This window comes from Mus caroli, unplaced genomic scaffold, assembly GCF_978045245.1.
Source record: "Mus caroli unplaced genomic scaffold, Mus_caroli_1 scaffold_1, whole genome shotgun sequence".
Lineage (NCBI taxonomy): Eukaryota > Metazoa > Chordata > Mammalia > Rodentia > Muridae > Mus > Mus caroli.
The window spans coordinates 189922694-189940941 of NW_028227256.1; the positions used below are offsets into that span (position 1 = coordinate 189922694).

The 18248-nt window shown below is 45.7% G+C and overlaps 1 protein-coding gene and 1 long non-coding RNA gene across 4 annotated transcripts in view; one reads left to right on the forward strand and one right to left on the reverse strand.

Annotated features, from left to right (window-relative positions):
• Positions 1 to 2309, reverse strand: part of Rcor3 (REST corepressor 3) — a 40199-nt gene extending 37890 nt beyond the window's left edge. For 2 of the 3 annotated variants that reach the window (XM_021157796.3, XM_021157805.3), the window contains exons 1-2: positions 1575 to 2308; positions 1272 to 1328 (exon numbers count right to left, since the gene is read on the reverse strand). In XM_021157796.3, the coding sequence (XP_021013455.1) occupies positions 1272 to 1328; positions 1575 to 1734 (217 nt within the window). In that variant the 5' untranslated portion in view covers positions 1735 to 2308. Of the gene's footprint in view, positions 1 to 1271; positions 1329 to 1574 lie in introns of all 3 variants that reach the window. The other variant, XM_021157787.3, reaches the window with a different exon arrangement.
• Positions 697 to 14626, forward strand: LOC147006301 (uncharacterized). Its single transcript, XR_015048649.1, has 3 exons — positions 697 to 1361; positions 8674 to 8910; positions 12622 to 14626. It is a non-coding gene; the product is annotated as an uncharacterized LOC147006301 (long non-coding RNA).
• The last annotated feature ends 3622 nt before the right edge of the window (positions 14627 to 18248 follow it).

The window sequence follows — 18248 nt, forward strand, 5'->3', positions numbered from 1 at the left end:
CGACTACTAGAAGCCCACCACGGCACACACCGATAGTCTTCTAACAAAATATCCCTACAGCTGTGTCGCTTTGAAGGTTATCCCCAAATCTGATGAGCACTCTGGTATCACGTACTGAAGGAAACTGTCCTAATTATGCTTGTAACTGTTACCCTTCTCCTTTCAGAGAGGGGATACTACCTATTTGGTAAGTATCATTGTCCTAATGGGGAGAAGGATGGAAACCCCAAGCATACCTAAACTAAACAGACATGACTGTTTTCCTTGCGAGATTACAAGTGAGTCCTCTGCAACACCAACTACAACTCCAGCGTCGGACTCGGGCAGTGCGGTTAAGAATGAGCTCTAGACAAAAACTGACTGCAGGAAAAGTGGGAGGGCAGTTCAGGCAGGGAAGGGCAGAGCCCACCCAGTGGCGAGTCTGGCTGGGTTAGAGCAGCCGAGCACTCCAGGCCCAGAGGCTCCAGCAAGGGCGCCTCCATATGCGGAACTCTCGCCCAATCCCTGAGCAGCCTGACATCCCGTGACAGCCGGGGAGCCTGTTTGGAGAAAAGTAGAGAGGGAGCCCGCAAGCTGCGCTGGCGGAGGGCGCTGGAACCTGGCTGTTCCGGAGAAAATGTCTCCTTGGCAGCTGCTGCCGCTGTCCTGTGGTCTGGCTTCCCCGGGCTGGGTCGGCTCGTGGGGGGGTGGGGGTGGGGGGCGGTGTCGGGCACGGGCGTTTCCCCGCCCAGGTCCACACCGCCTCGGCAGAAAGAAAAACCAGGATCCCGTGTGCGCCAGGGTCGCAGGGCTTGCCCTTGGCTCGGGCTGATGACAGCAGGCGGTTGCCAAGCGTGGCCCTGCGGAGCCTGGCTAAGCCCCGGGTTCCCAGGGCGGGTCGGTGTGGCATCTGACCTGGGGTAGGTTCATGCACACACAGATCGCACGCCCTCTCCTGCAGCCCTCGGTTTTGCAGCCCCCACGCCCCGGGCCTCGGACCCGCGACCTCGGTGCGAAGCCACCAGCGTGCAAGTGCCGCGGGAGGGAACCATGTTCACCTTGCCATGCACACATCTACCCCCACGCCCTGTGTCACTGCCCAGCAGAGCCTGCCAGCCTCCCCGCCCGCGATGCCCTGCCCTGCCCTGGCCTGGCTTGGCCTCTCCCGGTGCGCCCCACACTCAACACCCCGTAACTCCCTCCCATCCCGACGCCGGCCACCCCAGAGCAAGCCTGGGGAAAAAAAGAGAGAGAGAGAGAGATGGGGTTTTCCTGTGAGCAAATATATCTACCTGGATCGAATTCAGGGATCCGAGCTTGGTATTCAGCTCCGACTCTCATCCCAACATCTGCAAAGCAATGCCAAGATATATGGTAAAATGGTAATAAATAAGGAGAGGAGAGGGGAAGGGCAAGGCAGAGGCTCTCCAGCCGCGGGAGCGCGGGCGAGGCCGTGGCCGGGTGGGGGCGGGGAGGCGCGGGTCGCGGGCTGCGGCGGCACCGGGAGTTCCGGCGGCCGCGGCTCGGCTCCGAGGGGAGGAGGGCGCGGGGAGGGGGCCGGGCGGACGGGCGGGGCGGGGAGCGCGGCGAGGTACCCCCGTGCTCGTCGTCGCTGCTGCAGCCGCTCTCGGGCTCCGAGAAGTGCAGCCCGCCGTTGGCCGAGGAGCCGCCGCCTCCCGCCGGGCTCTTGGCGCCGCCGTTGGCCGATCGGCTCTTCCCCAGTAACTCGGGCCCTTTCTCCATCATGCCGGGCATGGTAGAGGAGGGGGAGAGGTGGCGTCAGGGAAGGGGGAGACGGCTGGCGGGCGCGGGCGGGAGCGCGGAGGAGGAGGAGGAGGTGTTAATATGGAGCCGCCATCACCGCCCCGGTCGGGCCGTAGCGCAGTCGCCCCACACCGGCCCGCCCCGGCCCCGCCTTCCTCCCCTCCCCCGTGGCCGCCGCCCCGCGCCGAGCGCCCCTCGTGGCCGCGCGCTCCTCACTGGGCGGTCGCGATCACTCCGCCCTAGGGAGGTTCCGGCCGCGGGGCGGAGAGACCAGAGGGCCGGGACCCCGCGCGTCCACAGCCGGCCGGTTCCCCGGCGCTCGAGGGCCGGGAGACGGCGTGGAGGCCCGGGAGGCCGCATGGAGGGCGGGGAGGCGGCCTCTGCCCTGTCTCAGCTGAAGGAATTTGGCCTGCTGAGGCGGGAGCTACTCCCGTGACCGGGAACCCGGGATGGCGGTCTCAGGAGCTGCTCCGGTGAGGAGCGGCGGGGATGGCGGCCTTTGACAGGCGCTATGAGGGTGGCGGCCTTGGACCGGAGCCGCTCCGGTGACGCGGGCAGTGGAGGGCGGCCTCAGACTGGAGCTGCTCCCGCGAGGTGCGCCCCGGGGTAGGAGCTGGGTCCTCCGGTTGGAGGCAGGACCGGTTCACTCCGGAATGAGACCTCTGGCCCTAAAGACCTGGCAAGGCAGCTCCTCTCTCTGCGGTGAGGTCCGAGAGGGACTGAGAGGGCAGTATTTCCACTTGGCTCTTTCCCTTTTGCAGTCTAAGAAGCGAATGCCACGAGTGGGGAAATAAATAACCGAACTCTGCCTTCCCAGGGCGAGTGCTATCTGGGTCGACACTGCCTGGGGTGGTGGCTCGGAGCAATTCTGGAGAGGGTGGAGAGAGAAGTGCTCTGCAGAGGAAGGTGAGGCCAGCTGCCTTCTGGCAGTTTGCACCCAGTTGAAGATTGGCTGGACTGCACTTCTTCCCCAGATTTACGGATATCTGCTTATGACATACTGTCTGGGCAAGGAGGACTATTTGTGTCTCAGGAGGAAAGGTGGGGGGTGGCTTAGTATACAGATGTGTGTCCTGCAGAATTTGGGGGTAACAGTAAAATTACCTTGAAGGTTAAAAATGTTCTTTGGAATTCTGTTACTGAGAAATAACAAATCTACTCAAGAATTCAGCCAAGAAAACTCTGGATACAAGAATTAGGCCGGTCATCTGTCTAAAGGAGGGAGTATTTTGTCCGGGTGCAGAAACAGTACTGGTACTGGAAATAGTTGATTTTTAGCTCTATATGTGTCCATTAATTTTTGAACCACAACTCAACCTCCCCTCTCCGTTTTATTTTTTGAGATAGGATTTCTACGTGTACTTCTGGCTGTCCTGGAACTCACAGAGATCCACCTGCCTCTGTCTTCTGAGTGCTGGGACTAAAGGGCTGCACCACCACACCTAGCATCGGTTCCTTTTTTAAAAAAACACATTGCTGAAGGATATTTTAAGTCTATGATTTTTATTTTCTGCAAGGAGAAATGTTATGGACAACTGAAATGATATTTTATTTTTTACATTCCAACCTCTAATGAACTCGACTCATCTCAGCCCTGTAACATCAGCTCCTTTGATCCTGGAATACAAAAGCTATGAAAAGAAAATTCAAGAAAAAAAAAAAACACACAAAACAAAACAGAGGCCTCTTAATAGATACACTTTTTAACTCTGAAATAGTGCTGATTCACTTTTCTGTTAGAAAAGAATCTGCATCTAGATTAGGGATCAAAACATTGTGAAGTTTCAAGGGCTTTTGGGACTATTTTGATTAGTAGAATCTTGGCAGTAAAATGGTTCTACTGGAATATTTAGACCAAAGACTGCATTCACGTTTGGGGAAGGAATTTGGGGTGAAGGGATGTGTGTGTGTGTGTGTGTTTAAGGAAAGCACATTTCTGTTTTGCTTTTAAGACAAGGAAAGCACTCTAAGCTTGCCTGGTTGAGAAGGATGATAGTAACGGACCTTAAAATGGTGTCTCCCCAGATAAGACATTGCAGAACAGAAAAGCCCTAGGTAGAAAATCTGGAAGAATGTCTACTTCTGTTTGGAGAGGAGGAGAGCCCCTGGGCGGAGAAGAGAGCTTTAGGGGTTAATAATATCTCTTGAGATGGGTTGAAGTGGGGGCACTACTGGTCTGTTGAGTATTTAAATTAACTCCATTTTAACGTTTTCTCAAGAGTTACAAAGACCAAACATAAGGCAAAGGTGGGGGATTAGCTACGTTGTATGTTGCCTGGGCTTCTCTTTGATATCCTGTCAATTCCAGAAGCAAGGACACAGGAGAAACTTTGTTTCAAATAAGACAACCTTTAGAATGCCCAGGGATCAAGATAAGTTATCTTTTGTGATGACTTGTATCTAGCAAAGAGTCTTGGAAAAGACACCCAAGGACTCTAGGAAAATAACTTTATTGAAAAACAGAAGACTGAATGCCTATACAATGACCAGATTCCCTCCCAGCATAGGGACCCATGGGCTTATTCTAATCTTAAGGAGAGCCAGCAGATTGTGTATAAATTGGATAGCCGAGTCTAGGGAAAATGTAGAGGTTAAGGGCAGCCAAGACAGTCCCCAACCTGAGGATTACAACCCCTGGGGAATCACTGAACAAACTCTTTCACAGGAGTTGCCTAAGACCTTCAAAAAGTACATTTACATTACAACTCATAACAGTAGCAAAATTACAGTTAGAAAGTAGCAAAAAAGCCGGGTGGTGGCTCTCGCCTTTAATCCCAGCAGCACTCAGGAGGCAGAGGCAGGCAGATTTCTGAGTTCAAGGCCAGCCTGGTCTACAAAGTGAGTTCCAGGACAGCCAGGGCTATACAGAGAAACCCTGTCTCAAAAACCAAAAAAAAAACAAAAAAAACAAAAAACCAACAAAGTAGAAAGTAGCAAAGAAATAATTTCATGGTTGGGGGTCACTACAACATGTAACTGTATCAAAAGGTCAAAACATCAGGAAGGTTGAGAACAGCTGAGCTTCCTGAGTCTTCATGTCTTTCCAGTATGGAAGGGTCCATTCAGGAAGGGTCCATTCAGGAAATTGAGTCAGCTCCTCTAGAAGAAACCAAGGAGATGGCACTATATAACACCAAGAAATAGTTATTCTGGAGACCTTGGTATGCATAATGAACTGCTTCCAACTGTGACCTTTGAGCACACATGCAGACACACCGCCATTACCTATGTCCCCACACAGGACTCACTCAGTGGTGTCTTGCTTGTATTCCATTAATTTTGATTTATCAGAAAAACTGTTATTTTATTTCAATACAGGCCAAATTTGTGGCTCTCAGAACTTGGGATGCACACCACAGCCTTTTCTCCTCTCAGCAGTTACAGTTCTTTAAAAAAAAAAAAAAAAAAAAAAAAGTTTATTTGCCTTGCTGAGAGCCAAACCCAAGTCTCGTGCACTTAAAAATTTGATGTTGGCGTTGGGAATTGGTCATAACAAGGCTGCACTGCTTCTCACTGGGTGTAGCAGGCCCAAAGACATGGGCTTTTCACTGCCTGTTCCAAAGGCCTTACTAGATTCTCTACCTGTCAGACATCTGACTCAGCCTTAAACCACTGTCACTGTGGGTGACACAGCTACTGTGATTGTGCACCCAGAGGACGGCTCTCTAGAATGAAGTACTAAAAACCATGGTAGATATGAAGTGAATAATATCTGATTATATTTACTTTGAAGTTAAGCTTTTAACTGTTAAGTCCTCTTTGGTGCAGTCCACATTTTATATCTCAAGATACAGCAGATACAAATGCTTTAAGTCGTGGGCTGGAGATATGGCTCAGCAATTAAGAGCACTGGCTGAACTTTCAGAAGATCCAGGTTCAATTTTTAGTACTCATGTGGCAGCTCACCACCATCTGTAACTTCAGTTGCAGAGGATCTAATGCCCTCCCTCTTCTGGCCTCCAAAGGGATAAGACATATAGGCAGTGCACATACATATATGAGGGCAGAACTCTCATCCACATAAAAAGATTTCTTTTAAAAAGGAGGCATTAAGTTGAACCAAGTCATAGAGGGAAATTATTACTTTTTCTCCCAATATTAAATATACTTGTTAGAATTATTGAGGGAGATGGAATATATAGTTAACAGTGAGAAAAACAGGCCTTAATACTGCTTATAAATCTAAAGAACTTGACACTTAAGTTTCAAGTAAGTAGACACGTTTCTGAAATGGCTTGAAGAAAGATTTATTGGAAGACACCAAGAACACTTGAGAGTTCCAGGAAGTAGTTCCAAGGGCCTCATATTTTAAAGTAAGGGTCCATTGTCATCCTCCCTCTCTCTTACCTCCTCTCTCAACTTTCTGTGTAGCTACATGTACTTGATGGTTTTGTGTGTCAACTTGACACAAGCTAGATCATCAGAGAGGAAAGGTGCCTTTGTTGAGGAAAAGCCTCCGTGTGATCCAGCTGTAGGGCATTTTCTCAATTAGTGATCAAAGGGGGAGGGCCCAGCCTACTGTGTGTGGTGCCATCTCTGGGCTGGTGGTCCTGCGTTCCATAAAAAAGTAGGCTGAGCAAGTTAGAAAGCAGCACTCCTCCATGGCTTCTGCATCAGCTCCTGCCTCCAGAATCCTAACCTGAGTTCCTGTCTTGACTTCCTTCAATAATGAACAGTAATACGGAAATGTAAACTGAATAAACTTTCTTACCCAACTTGCTCTTTAGTCTTGGTGTTTCATTGGAGCCTTAAAAACTTAAGATACTCTACCATTGTGAGCAGCTGTCTCAGTAACTTTCATCTTCACAAAACAAGAGGAAATGAAGAACCATGGAGCTTTGGCCAATAACTTTCAAATCTTTTATAACTCATTACAGTGCATATTGATAACCTAGTGTAGACATTATACATGGGGATTCAGAACAGCTCATGAGCTTTCCAGAATGCATCGTTTCTACCTAACTGTTGGGTTAGGGCCAGTTGACCTGTACTGGACTTAGCTGACTGGCATGTTAGCCTTCACAGGACTGGCCTGTGGTAGTCAGTGATTGGATGACATACCTGGCTGGGTGGGTTAGTCCTTATATCTTTCATCATATTATTGGTATGTCTAGACTAGCCTGAGTCTGTTTTTTATATTGATATATTAATCTTCTGCTCGCTCTAATAACCCATTGAGCTCTCCTAGGGCTTCTGTAGCTCACAGCTCACAGCTCTTTCATGTTCCTCCCAAAGACCCATTCCAAAGGGCCACGAATCATGTGATCGGGTTTCTCATGGGAGTGATCTCACTTCTCAGTACAATTTACTGTATTGGTTACTTTTCTCACTACTGTGACAAAAATCCCAACTTAAGCAACTGGGAAAGGAAGGGTTTGTCTTAGCTCAGAGTTAGAGGATGCAGCCTACCATGGCAGGTATATTAGTCTTTTGCTGTTTTGATAAAATACTATTGCCAAAGGCAAGTTGAGAAAGCTGAGTTTGTGTTGGCTTATAGCGCCACTGGCATTCTCTGCCTGAGGCCTGCAGATTCTGATATAGAACTCTCAGTTCCTTCTCCAGCATCATGTCTGCCTGTATAACACCATGCTTCCTGCTATGATAATGGACTAAACCTCAAACTGTAACCTAGCCCCAATTAAATGTTTTTCTTCATAAGAGTTGCTGTGGTCACGGTGTCTCTTTACAAGAGTAAAACCTAAACCAAGATACTTACACTCCTTTATTCCTTGGGAGCATTTGATACAAACTTTTAAAATTATTATTTTTTTAAATTCTATTTACTCTTATGTGTATGGGTGTACTGTATGTGTGTGCCTAGTACCCAAGAAGGCCAGAAGAGGGTGTCAGATCCTCTGGGGCTGGAGATACAGAAGCTACTATGTGGGTGCTAGGACTTGAACCTGGATCCTCTGGAAGAGCAACTAGTGCTCTTAACAGTTGAGCCATCTTTCTCGCCTTTATTTAAAATTCTCATGTGTTAGGTTTTATTGCTATGACAAAATGCCTGAGCCAATTAAGCCTTAAGAAAGACAGCTTTGTCTTTGCTTACAGTTTCTGAGGTTTCAGTTCCAAGGTAGTTGGCTTGCTGCTTTTGGACCTGTGACAGGGCAGAACATTTTGATGGGAGTGACAGAGGAAGCTGCTCCCTTATCATGGCTATGAAACAAAAGAGAGCAAGAAAGAGACAGGATTACCAGTATCTCCTTCAGGTGTGTGTGTGTCCTCTCAGTGACCTGAATTCTTCCTTCTAGACCCCACCTCTGTTGTATTTATTTATTTATTTATTTATTCATTTTACATTCCAGTCACAGCCTTAGAAATCCCTTCCCTTCTATGAGTACCTGGGGTACCAACCCACCCTGGAACATCCAATCCCAGCAGGACTAAGCACGCCCTCTCCCACTGAAGCTCAACCAGGCAGTCCAGGTAGTGAAACAGGATCCAACAGCAGGCAACAGAGTCAGAGACAGCCAAGGCTTCAAATGTTAACAGACCTACATGAAGACCAAGCTGTACATCTACTATAAATGTGTAGGGAGGCTAGGTCCAGCCTGGGCACACTCTTTGGTGATTCAGTTTCTGTGAGCCCCCAAGGGCCCGTGTTAGTTGACTGTAGGTTTTCTTGTGGTGCCTCTGACTTCCCCCCTTCCACCTCACTCAATCACATCCTTCACTCTTCCACAGGACTCCCCAAACTCTGTCTGATGTTTGGCTGTTGGTCTCTGCATTTGTTTTTATCCACGGCAAGATGAAGCCTCTAGGGAGATTGTAGGCATACTTTTTTTTTTTTTTAATAAGGGTTCAATCTCTCATCTAGCCTATCACCTAGCAGCGGTAGGTAGTAGAAGAGAAAAGTTATTAGGATATGGGGGAAGTGGACCTGTTCAGCAATTGTTCATTGACGGTGAGCTCGATCTTCTTTGGCAGCAGTTCAGTCCTGTGGCAAACACCAAATACGATTCAGCAGCTCCAGACCAGTCCTCTAGGCAGGCAGACACCAGGGACAAACCAGCAGCTGCAGCCCAGTCCTTTCAGCAAGCAGACACCAGGCATGAACCAGCAGATGTAGTTCAATCCTGAAGAAACCACTAGACTCATCAAATGTCCCAAAGCAAGGCCCCAGAAGTCACATGCTGCTGCAGGAACCACACAAGAAGTTTTTGGGTGAGTTTCTCTCAATGGTAGCATTACTCCAAGTTGAACTCAACAACGCTATGTAAGGCGAACCAATACATGTGTGTCTTTAGTGAAGAATAGTGACGTGGAGCAAACCAAAACCAATGCTCAATGCTCATCTCCCACTGACTGTGGGGTCATAGTTATACTCCTTTATCACAGGTCCTTCCATGTGTTTGCTATATCAAAAATATCCTTTCACCTATGTCTGCTTCAGGAAAACAGTCTTTCACGTGTTTGCTTGAGCAAGACATCCTTTCACCTATGTACCCCAGCAAAACATCATTTGACATAACTAATTTTCCAAAGAAGTAGAAGTTTCCACTTCAGGAGATAGCCTTGCTAGGCTGTCTGCAAGCATAGCAGAGTATCATAACTAGTGTCTGGGGTTGGCTATCTCATATGAGATGGGTTTCATGTTGGGGCAGCCATGGGTTGGCTATTTCCTCAATATCTGCTCTAGTGTTATCCCTGCACATCTTGTAAGCAGGACACATTGTAGTGGAAAGTTTTGTGGGTGGTTTGATGGCCCCCTCCCTCCACTTGAAGTCCTGCCTGGCTATAGGAGGTATAGGCTCCACCTCTTACAGGTTCTATCCATTCTGAATAATGCCACCATTAGGCAAACCTTTACCACATGGGCCTTTGAGGTACACTGTTGTATCCAATAAGATTTACTGCTTTAAAAAAAATTACTGCTTTATCCTATTTACTTTTAAATCTTTTCCTTATCTGGTGTAGTGTTTTTCCTTTCCAGTCAATGCATTTAAAAACAATTTATTTTCCCAAATATTTGGTTATAAAAATTACCAAACAGAAAAGTAGTGGAAATTATGCAGAGGGGACTTAGCTACTCATCACTTGGATTCTACAATTTATTTTAAATTCAGGTTAATTTCAATTTAGAGTCCAGTCAGGAAACAGAGTGATTATAATTTTGTTTTTCAAAATTAGCAGATATTTATGAGAACAGAGAGAGAAGACTTATTTCTAGTTATTTTCACCCTCTGTATTGGTCTCGACTCCCCCAAAGTAACAGACCAAATAGGGTGTATATATTGTTAGGAACTGACTTCTTTTGGAGACTGGAAAGTCCCTCTATCTTCAAGCTGAAGGAGTCTCAGGTAAGCTGGTAATGTAGCTCCAGCTGGATTCTGGACGCCTGAGAACCACCAGAGCTAACTGGTGTCATTACCCCCTGAAAACTGGTCAGTTTGAGACAGCGAAGAGCCAGGGTGTTGGTTTGAGAGGCAGCTCTTAGACATGAAGCATTCTCTCTTACTGGGAGGAAGGATGGCTGTTTTGGTCTATGGAGACCTTTAAGTCCTAGATGAGCCTGTCTTCTCATCAAAAGCCAATCAGCTCTACTCAGCTTGCTGCCCTAAATGCTAATGTCATGCAGACCATACTCACACTCTCAGGATGACATGATCCTGTGCACAGCGAACGAGACACATAAGATTGACCACCACAGGGCTAGAGAGATGGCTCAGTGGTTAAAAGCACCAACTGCTCTTCTGAAGGTCCTGAGTTCAAATCCCAGCAACCACATGTTGGCTCACAACCATCCGTAATGAGATCTGACGCCCTCTTCTGGTGCATCTGAAGACAGCTACAGTGTACTTAGATATAATAATAAATAAATCTTAAAAAAAAAAAAGATTGACCACCACAGCCTCCCAGTGCCATGGCATAAACATTGCACTGTTATGTCTCTATGTCTTCCTCCCCTCCTCCAGGAAATGAGAAATTACCATCTTTTAGCTTTGTGAACTCCTAGCTCACTACCAAACATCCTCAGTGGTTGATATTAGGTTTAAACTTATGGAGAGGAGAGATAGCAGGTTCTAGGGCAAGGTGATAAGGTGAATTGTCCTTTGGGGCAGAGATTTTTTTTTTTAAAGATTTATTTATTTATTATATGTAAGTACACTGTAGCTGTCCTCAGACACTCCAGAAGAGGGTGCCAGATCTCGTTACGGATGGTTGTGAGCCACCATGTGGTTGCTGGGATTTGAACTCTAGACCTTCAGAAGAGCAATCGGGTGCTCTTACTCACTGAGCCATCTCACCAGCCCCGGGGCAGAGATTTATTAATACCATATACAATGCACGGAGGTTCAGAAAAGACAGTTTCCAGTACCACCTCTTAAAAGTTTCCAAAGAAAGCTCTATACCATGAGTCAGCAGGTGTTTGATAACTGGCCTATACTATACCACCTAGTCAGGTTGCCTGTTTGATTCCCAGACACCAGGGGGAAGGATTTGGCACTTTGTGATTGCAGAACCAAAACAGTTTGCCTCTCTGTTAGACAAGACTGGAGAAAGCATGTGGCTTGATTTGTAAGGCCTGTGACTTAACAGTTGAATGCATTGCTGCAAAATACAATTATTTTAAACACAATTGTATTCGTTCTTATACAAATACAGAAAGAAATTTCAAATCCTGGATGGAATAGAAGACAATAGAAACATATAAACAATTGTTAATATCAATTAAATGTTTAAAAGTTCCAACCATTGTTTATTTTAAAGATTTATTTATTTTTATTTATATGAGTACACTGTAGCTGTCTTCAGACACACACCAGAAGAGGGCATCAGATTCAGTTACAGATGGTTGTGAGCCACCAGGTGGTTGCTGGGAATTGAACTCAGGACCTCTGGAAGAGCAGTCAGTGCTCTTAACCACTGAGCCATCTCTCCAGCCCCCAACCATTGTTATTTGAACTTGAAAGCTGTCTTTTAGATCTTAAGTTCTGTGGTGGTTTGAATATACTTGGCCCAGGGGAAGTGGTATCATTAGGAGGTCTTGTCTTGTTGAAGTAGGTGTGACCTTGTTGGAGGAAGTGAGTCACTGTGGGGGTGGGCTTTGAGAGTCTATGCTCAAACTTTGGTAAGTGCAGAAGAGACCTCCTCCTGGCTGCCTTTAGATCAAGATGTAGAGCTCTCAGCTCCTTCTCCAGCACCATGTTTGCCTGGATGCTGCTATACTTCCTGCCGAGATGATAATGGAATGAACCTCTGAAACTATAAGCCAGCCCCAATAATTAAATTTGTCTTTTATAAGAGTTGCCTTGGTTGTGGTGTCTCTTCACAGAAATGGAAACCCTGACTAAGACATAGGTTAGTGGGTTTTTTGGCTACCTCATTCTCAATGGCTTATTCCCCTTATTTATTTTAAAAGAATATATATATATATATATATATATTTAAAAGTATATATATATAAAATGTGGCTGAAGAGGCCAGAAGAGAACAGCAGATCCCTTGAAACTAGAGTCACAGGTGTTATGAGCTGCCATGTGGTTGCTGGGAACTGAACTCATGTCCTCTTCAAGAGCAGGAAGTGCTCTTAATCACTAGGCATCTCTCCAGCTCCTGTCTTCATTTATTAACAAGCCAGGAAAGTCTTGGCTGGTTCTTACAGTTCTTACTTGTTTATAATCTCTCAGGCTTGAAAGGCAATAAGCACACACCAAATCCAATAAATCTCAAGGCTTTAAGTTCAGTTTGTCATTTATCTCACAGATTTATTCATCATAACTTTGGGATAGCTGGGGGAGAAAGATGAATAGCAAATAGCTAATGAGTTTAGCAGACTGGCAATCTCACAGAAGAACTGAGCAGTCCTGGGATGTTAGTTTAGAAGACCATTCTTTCTAGTCACTTACCTGCTTGCTTCTTCTCCCTTTACAGGTGGAAATGGAGATTAGCCACTGAAAGGATAAACCCGCAAAAGGACTCTATCTGTCATGTTCGTGTGCACTTGGCTCCAGTGCAGGCCCATTGAAGAATTGGGCTATGCACACAGAGCCCTGCACTGGCCTCTGCATCCCTCCAACCCTCCCAACCGCGATTTTACTTTTCTTTTAAGTGTGTGTGTGTGTGTGTGTGTGTGTGTGTGTGTGAGAGAGAGAGAGAGAGAGAGAGAGAGAGAGAGAGAGAGAGAGAGAGAGCATGTGTGTGTGCCCACAGAGGCCAGAAGAGGAGCATGGGTGCTTTGAACAGTACCCTAGTCCTTCATAAGAACTTAACTGTTAACTTAAATTTTAACTGTTGAGCAGTCTCCCGAGATCTGCTCACAGTATTTTAAGGTGAGCACTTAAAACACTTTCACTTTCTTTCCTTCACCAAGGAATGTTTCAGATCTTTCTCTTGGCTCCAACTTCAGTGCTCACCCGACCTTAATCTTTATGGGTGATTTTCTTACCTCATTCCACTCTTCCCCCTTACCTCCCACTACACACCTAAACACTCTGCCACCAGAACGACTTCTCTTCCCACTCAGAGATCATCTGTGAGGTAAAGTGTCCACTCTCTCTGCCAGGACATACTTTCCCATGGTTCATTTCTGTGACCCTGGCCTCTGTACTGTTGTCACTGGGTACAGTGCCCTTCAGGAAGACATGAAGCTGACTGTCTCTTCAGGATGTGTAGGTAGATTGGAGATATATAAGTCTCTCCCAGCAGGCTGCCGCAGTTTAATGTGTGGTACAGAAAAGGCCAAGCCCTCTGGGCTGAGTGGGGCTTAGAGCTCTCTTGTGGCCTTTTTCTTTGCCAGAGGCATTTTTTGCAGTCCTAAGAGCTCACCTCTCTGCAGGTCAGCATGGTACCAACATTGACTGTGAGATCACCCCCAGAGGGCATGTGTAAGAGGTAAAACTGACTGTTCTCAAAGGTGCTTTGAGCCAACTTAGTTCTAGCTTCAAAAAATAGGAAACACCAAGCCTCTGCCACTGTCTTCTCTAGTTATTCCCCACCCAAACTAGAAGTCGAGAGCAGAAACTTACAGCCAAGATTTCTTGCATGTGATGAGGATGTAAAAATGAAAGCATACCGTTCTTCTTGGGAAAAAGACAAACAGAAGGGTCAGAGGGAGAGGTAAGATCGAGATGGTGTGTAAGATGTCTGTCCTGACTACTAGGAGAGGGAGAAAGGGCCCACATTGGAGTTATAAATTCTGTGCTTGGCACACTTGACATTCCAGGCTGATGCCCAACTTGGCAAAGGCATCCACCGCTCTGTCCCTGGGGCTCTTATTATGAAGTGAGGATCACCATTTCTCACACTTGTATGGTAGGAGTGGATTCAACCCAGCTCTGTTCTGCTGGGCTTCAGAGGATCTTCATCCAGTGACACTGATTCCTGTCACCAAAAAGAGGCAGCCAACTCCGTCTGATGTGCTCAGTGGAGCATTCTGTGGGCTTCCCTCACGTCCCCGTCACACTTTCTCCATTTCTATAACTGTTGAATGTACCTAAATAGTGAACTTTCTAACTCTAATTCTTGACCCAGATCACTTCTCCTTTGTTCCTTTCCCGACTGAGTCTCACTGGGCACATTAACCACAGAGGCTAAGCCTCATGCCCAGTAGCAGATGGTCAAAAAAACCGAACTTGATGATAATATTTTTGGAGATATTTTTATCTCAAATTGCTTTGTTCAGCCACCTTTTGTCTTATTAGTCCTTTGCTTGTGTATATTTTGGCTTCTGTGTGTGTGTGTTTCTGTTTTTTGTTTTGTTGTTTTGTTTTTTTAAGGGGGGGGGTAGGTAAAGAGGTGGGGATGACCTGGGAGGATTTCGGGGAGGGGAGAATATCATCAGACTATATTCTAAGAAACACACAGGTAGATGGAATGAGAGGGTGGATCTGAAAAGAGTTGAGGGAAGTGACTGAGAATGACCAAAACACTATACAAAATTTCCAAGAATTATAAATAAAGAATTTATAAAAAGAAACTCAAATTAAGACAACATTGAAAATTGGGTTCTTTGGGAAGGGTAGTATCTGAATACGGCTCTGTAGTATTCATGAGTTCCAGAGTATCCGGGACCACATAGTAGGACCAAATCTCAAGAGGAGGAGGAGTGAGTTCTCTGGGGTGATGGATGGGTGCTCTTTTATGGGCCCTCAGGATGAGGTATCCTTAGGAGGTGGCAAAAGGTTGGAGGCAAGGTCTGGTGGGAGGACTTATTGGGGCGTATCTTTGCAATTATATTTCATGGTGGCCACTTTTCATTTTCACTTTCTCTGTTTCTTGATGGGCAGGATATGTGAACAGCTGTCTCTACCCATGTTCCTGTTGCCATGGTTTTCTACCCAAGCACACGGGGATAGGACAGTCTGAAACTGTAGGCTAAAGCAGCTTCTGTTTCCTGAGTTCTGTCTCATACTGGTTGTAGAAATGAAAATTAACCGATACAAAATGTTCTGTGTAGCTGGAGTCCCAGAGACCCTGCCCTCATGCCTGTTTCTGTATCAGAAACTCTTAAAACTGGAAGCTGGGGGTGGGGGCGGGGGTAGCTCAGCCGGTGGGCAGAATGCTCGCCTAGAATGGGAGAAGACCTGGGGCCGGAAAGCTAGAACCATAGAAAGCAGGTATGGAGTTGTGCTCCTGTAACCTTGTAACCTGATTACAGGCACAGTTCAAGCTTACCCTCAACTACACAATGAAGTTGAGGCCAGCCTGAGCTAAAAAAAGAATGATATCGCAAACCGTTTCAGACCATCAGGCCCCATCTTTCTCTCCAGCCACTGGCTTAGTCAGCGGTTCTCAATGTATCAGTTCAGCTTCCTGCTGGTGTGACCAGTACTCTGTAACTGAGTCCCACCTGAGTCACCACTCACGGTCCACTTCAGACTGGTCCACTATGTTCTCTCCCAACTGGGATTGGTAGATGATGATGATGATGATGATAATGTAGTAATAGCTGTAGTCATAATAGTTTCACTAATGAATAACTGACACACAATTTTTAAAAAGACTATGTATTTAATCTCTGGTTTTTCATGATTAGTGCATTTTAACATTTTTGCATTTATGTATGTCTTGTGTGTATTATGCATGTGCATGTGTGTGTGTGTGTGTGTGTGTGTGTGTGTGTGTGTATGTATAAGTGGGGAGGTCAGAGGACAGCTTGTGAGCTTCGGTTCCATCCTTCCACAGTAAACCCCAGGGTGTCGCTTCCTGGCTGGCTTCTTTATCTGCTGAACCATGTGGGAGCCTCACATTGTTTTTTTTTTTTTTTTTTTTTTTTTAAAAAGGATTCTTTTGTTGGTCAGCCTTTTGTCTCAGGGACAAACTATCCAAGTCAGCTCATAGAGAGGAGGGATTTACTTTGTACCCTAGCTGGAGGAGAAAGGAAGGGTTTATTTCCTTTTACAGCTTGCAGTAGAAGGAAGCCAGGGCAGGAGGTGAAAGCCAGCACCTGAAGTCAGGAAATGGATGCCAGGGAGGAACTCTGATTACCAGCTCGCCCACTTTGCTTTGGAAAAAAAATCTACAACCCAGGACAACCTGTCTAGTGGTGACACCACTCAGTGGTCAGGACCCTCTTACAGAAATCATTAATCAAAAAAAAAAAAATATCCTACAGACTTTCCTTACAGGGAACTCTGATGAAGGAATTTTCTCAGGTTCCTCTTCCCAGATGACTCTACTCAAGTTGTGTCAAACTGACAGAAAACTGAACATAACTTTGGTCATGGTTTTCATTGCTCTGGGGCTTGTGGCAATCCTGGTGGTAGCACGTGGCAGAGGGAGCTGTTTAAGTTATGGTGTCACAAAACAGAGAGGGGACAGAGACAGAGAGGGACAGTCAGAGACAGACAGACAGACAGTCAGACACACACACACACACACACATGGGTCCCAATGCCCCCAATACCCATTCAAGCCTCCAATGAGGCCCCACTTTCTAGAGCTCCTATAACCCACCAATAGCACCACAGGCTGCTAATCAAACCTTTCTATGTGCACCATAGAGGACCATAAGAGCACCAAACCATAACAGACGCAAGCCTTTCTTAAGTCCATGTGTAGTCCACCCAGGGACACCGTGGTTCATCCCCCTCAGCAGACTGGGCAAACTCAATAGAATATTAGTAAAAACTACAATATTCTATTGAAGTACAGGTGGGAAGACTCTTTTTATCCTCAAGAAAAGTATTTTTGGTAAGATTTTTTTGAGAGATGTGGAAGCCAGACCACATCTGAATGTAGGACAGAACTGAATTTGCACATTCTCAGGACAGACTGCACTGTGCCAAGCCACAGCGGCTAGCACTGACTTATTTTAATATCCACTATGTCAATAACTGGGGATCATCTCTGTATATAGTAAGAAGTTACAGTTCTTATATCATAAAAGTAGTTTTGAAATTTAATGTATCTGAAGTATATGCTGAAAAAGAGAGTAAGTAAAAAGATGCTTACATCTGATTTAAAACTGAAGAACTTATTTCATTTTTAAATTATCTAACCTATTTGGTAAACAGCTTAGTTATGACCAAAATTAGTTAGTACACATGGAAACAATATGCAAACTACAAAATGCTATGTGGAGACTGTAGTGACATTTTTGAGAATTCTGAGAATTTGGTTTCTTTAAAAACATGAAAATACTGTAAGAATGTGCTTTCCTTTTAATCCTAGGTGCAGGGATGTGGGGCTGCTTCAGACTGTCCACAGCAGCTGACTATGATTTGCCTTGTGCTCTAGCAGAAATGTGGCTGTGCCATCTGCAGATAGCTTCTGTGATTGTGTGATGTTTGGAATTCTGGGAACTTTTCAGAGGATACATAAATCATAAATGCTAGGGCCCCAAGAGGCATGGTGAGTGTTTGTTGGCGATTTAGGGAGGTTGGTTCTGCTTTGATAATAGCCTGATCAAAGAAGAAACAGATAGAAATAAATTAGATTCAGGAATCTCATTCTCCTCTACCTCTGTTCTTCTCCTACCTAGTGTTAGGGTGTAAAACTAGGGAGTGGGGATGGGGATAGGGGGCGGGGGGGGGGGGGAGAAGAACCTACAAAGTATCAAAGACTCTTCTATTTAAAAGCTATAGTTTTTTTTCTTCCCTAGATGGAATAATTTTGAATCTACTAAACCTTTTTTTAAATTTTCATCCACACAAATTGAAACTCCATTGGCTAGCAGGCAGATGTAGCCCTGCACTGATTCAATCTGACATGTCTTTCTACCAGGCGGGGCCAGACTTCCTGCTGCAGGCTGTTCAAGGCCTTAATTATTAGAGTTCTAGTTTTTTAGACACAAGAAACACTGTTTATTTTTTGTTACAATGTTAGGCTCAATCATGTTACCATTCTCAGTAGTGCTTCCTTGAAAATCTTAAAAAAGGATAACTTCAAAATCATCCTAACTAAGAAATAACATTAGCTCAACTCTCCCTCTCTCCTCCAGAGGGAACAGTATGACATTTTAGGTCCTGGGAAGAGATTCTTTTTCAGCAACATCAAATATTGGTGACTTCCTAACTACTTACCAGCACCATTTGTTACTAGACTCACTAGCCTACTAT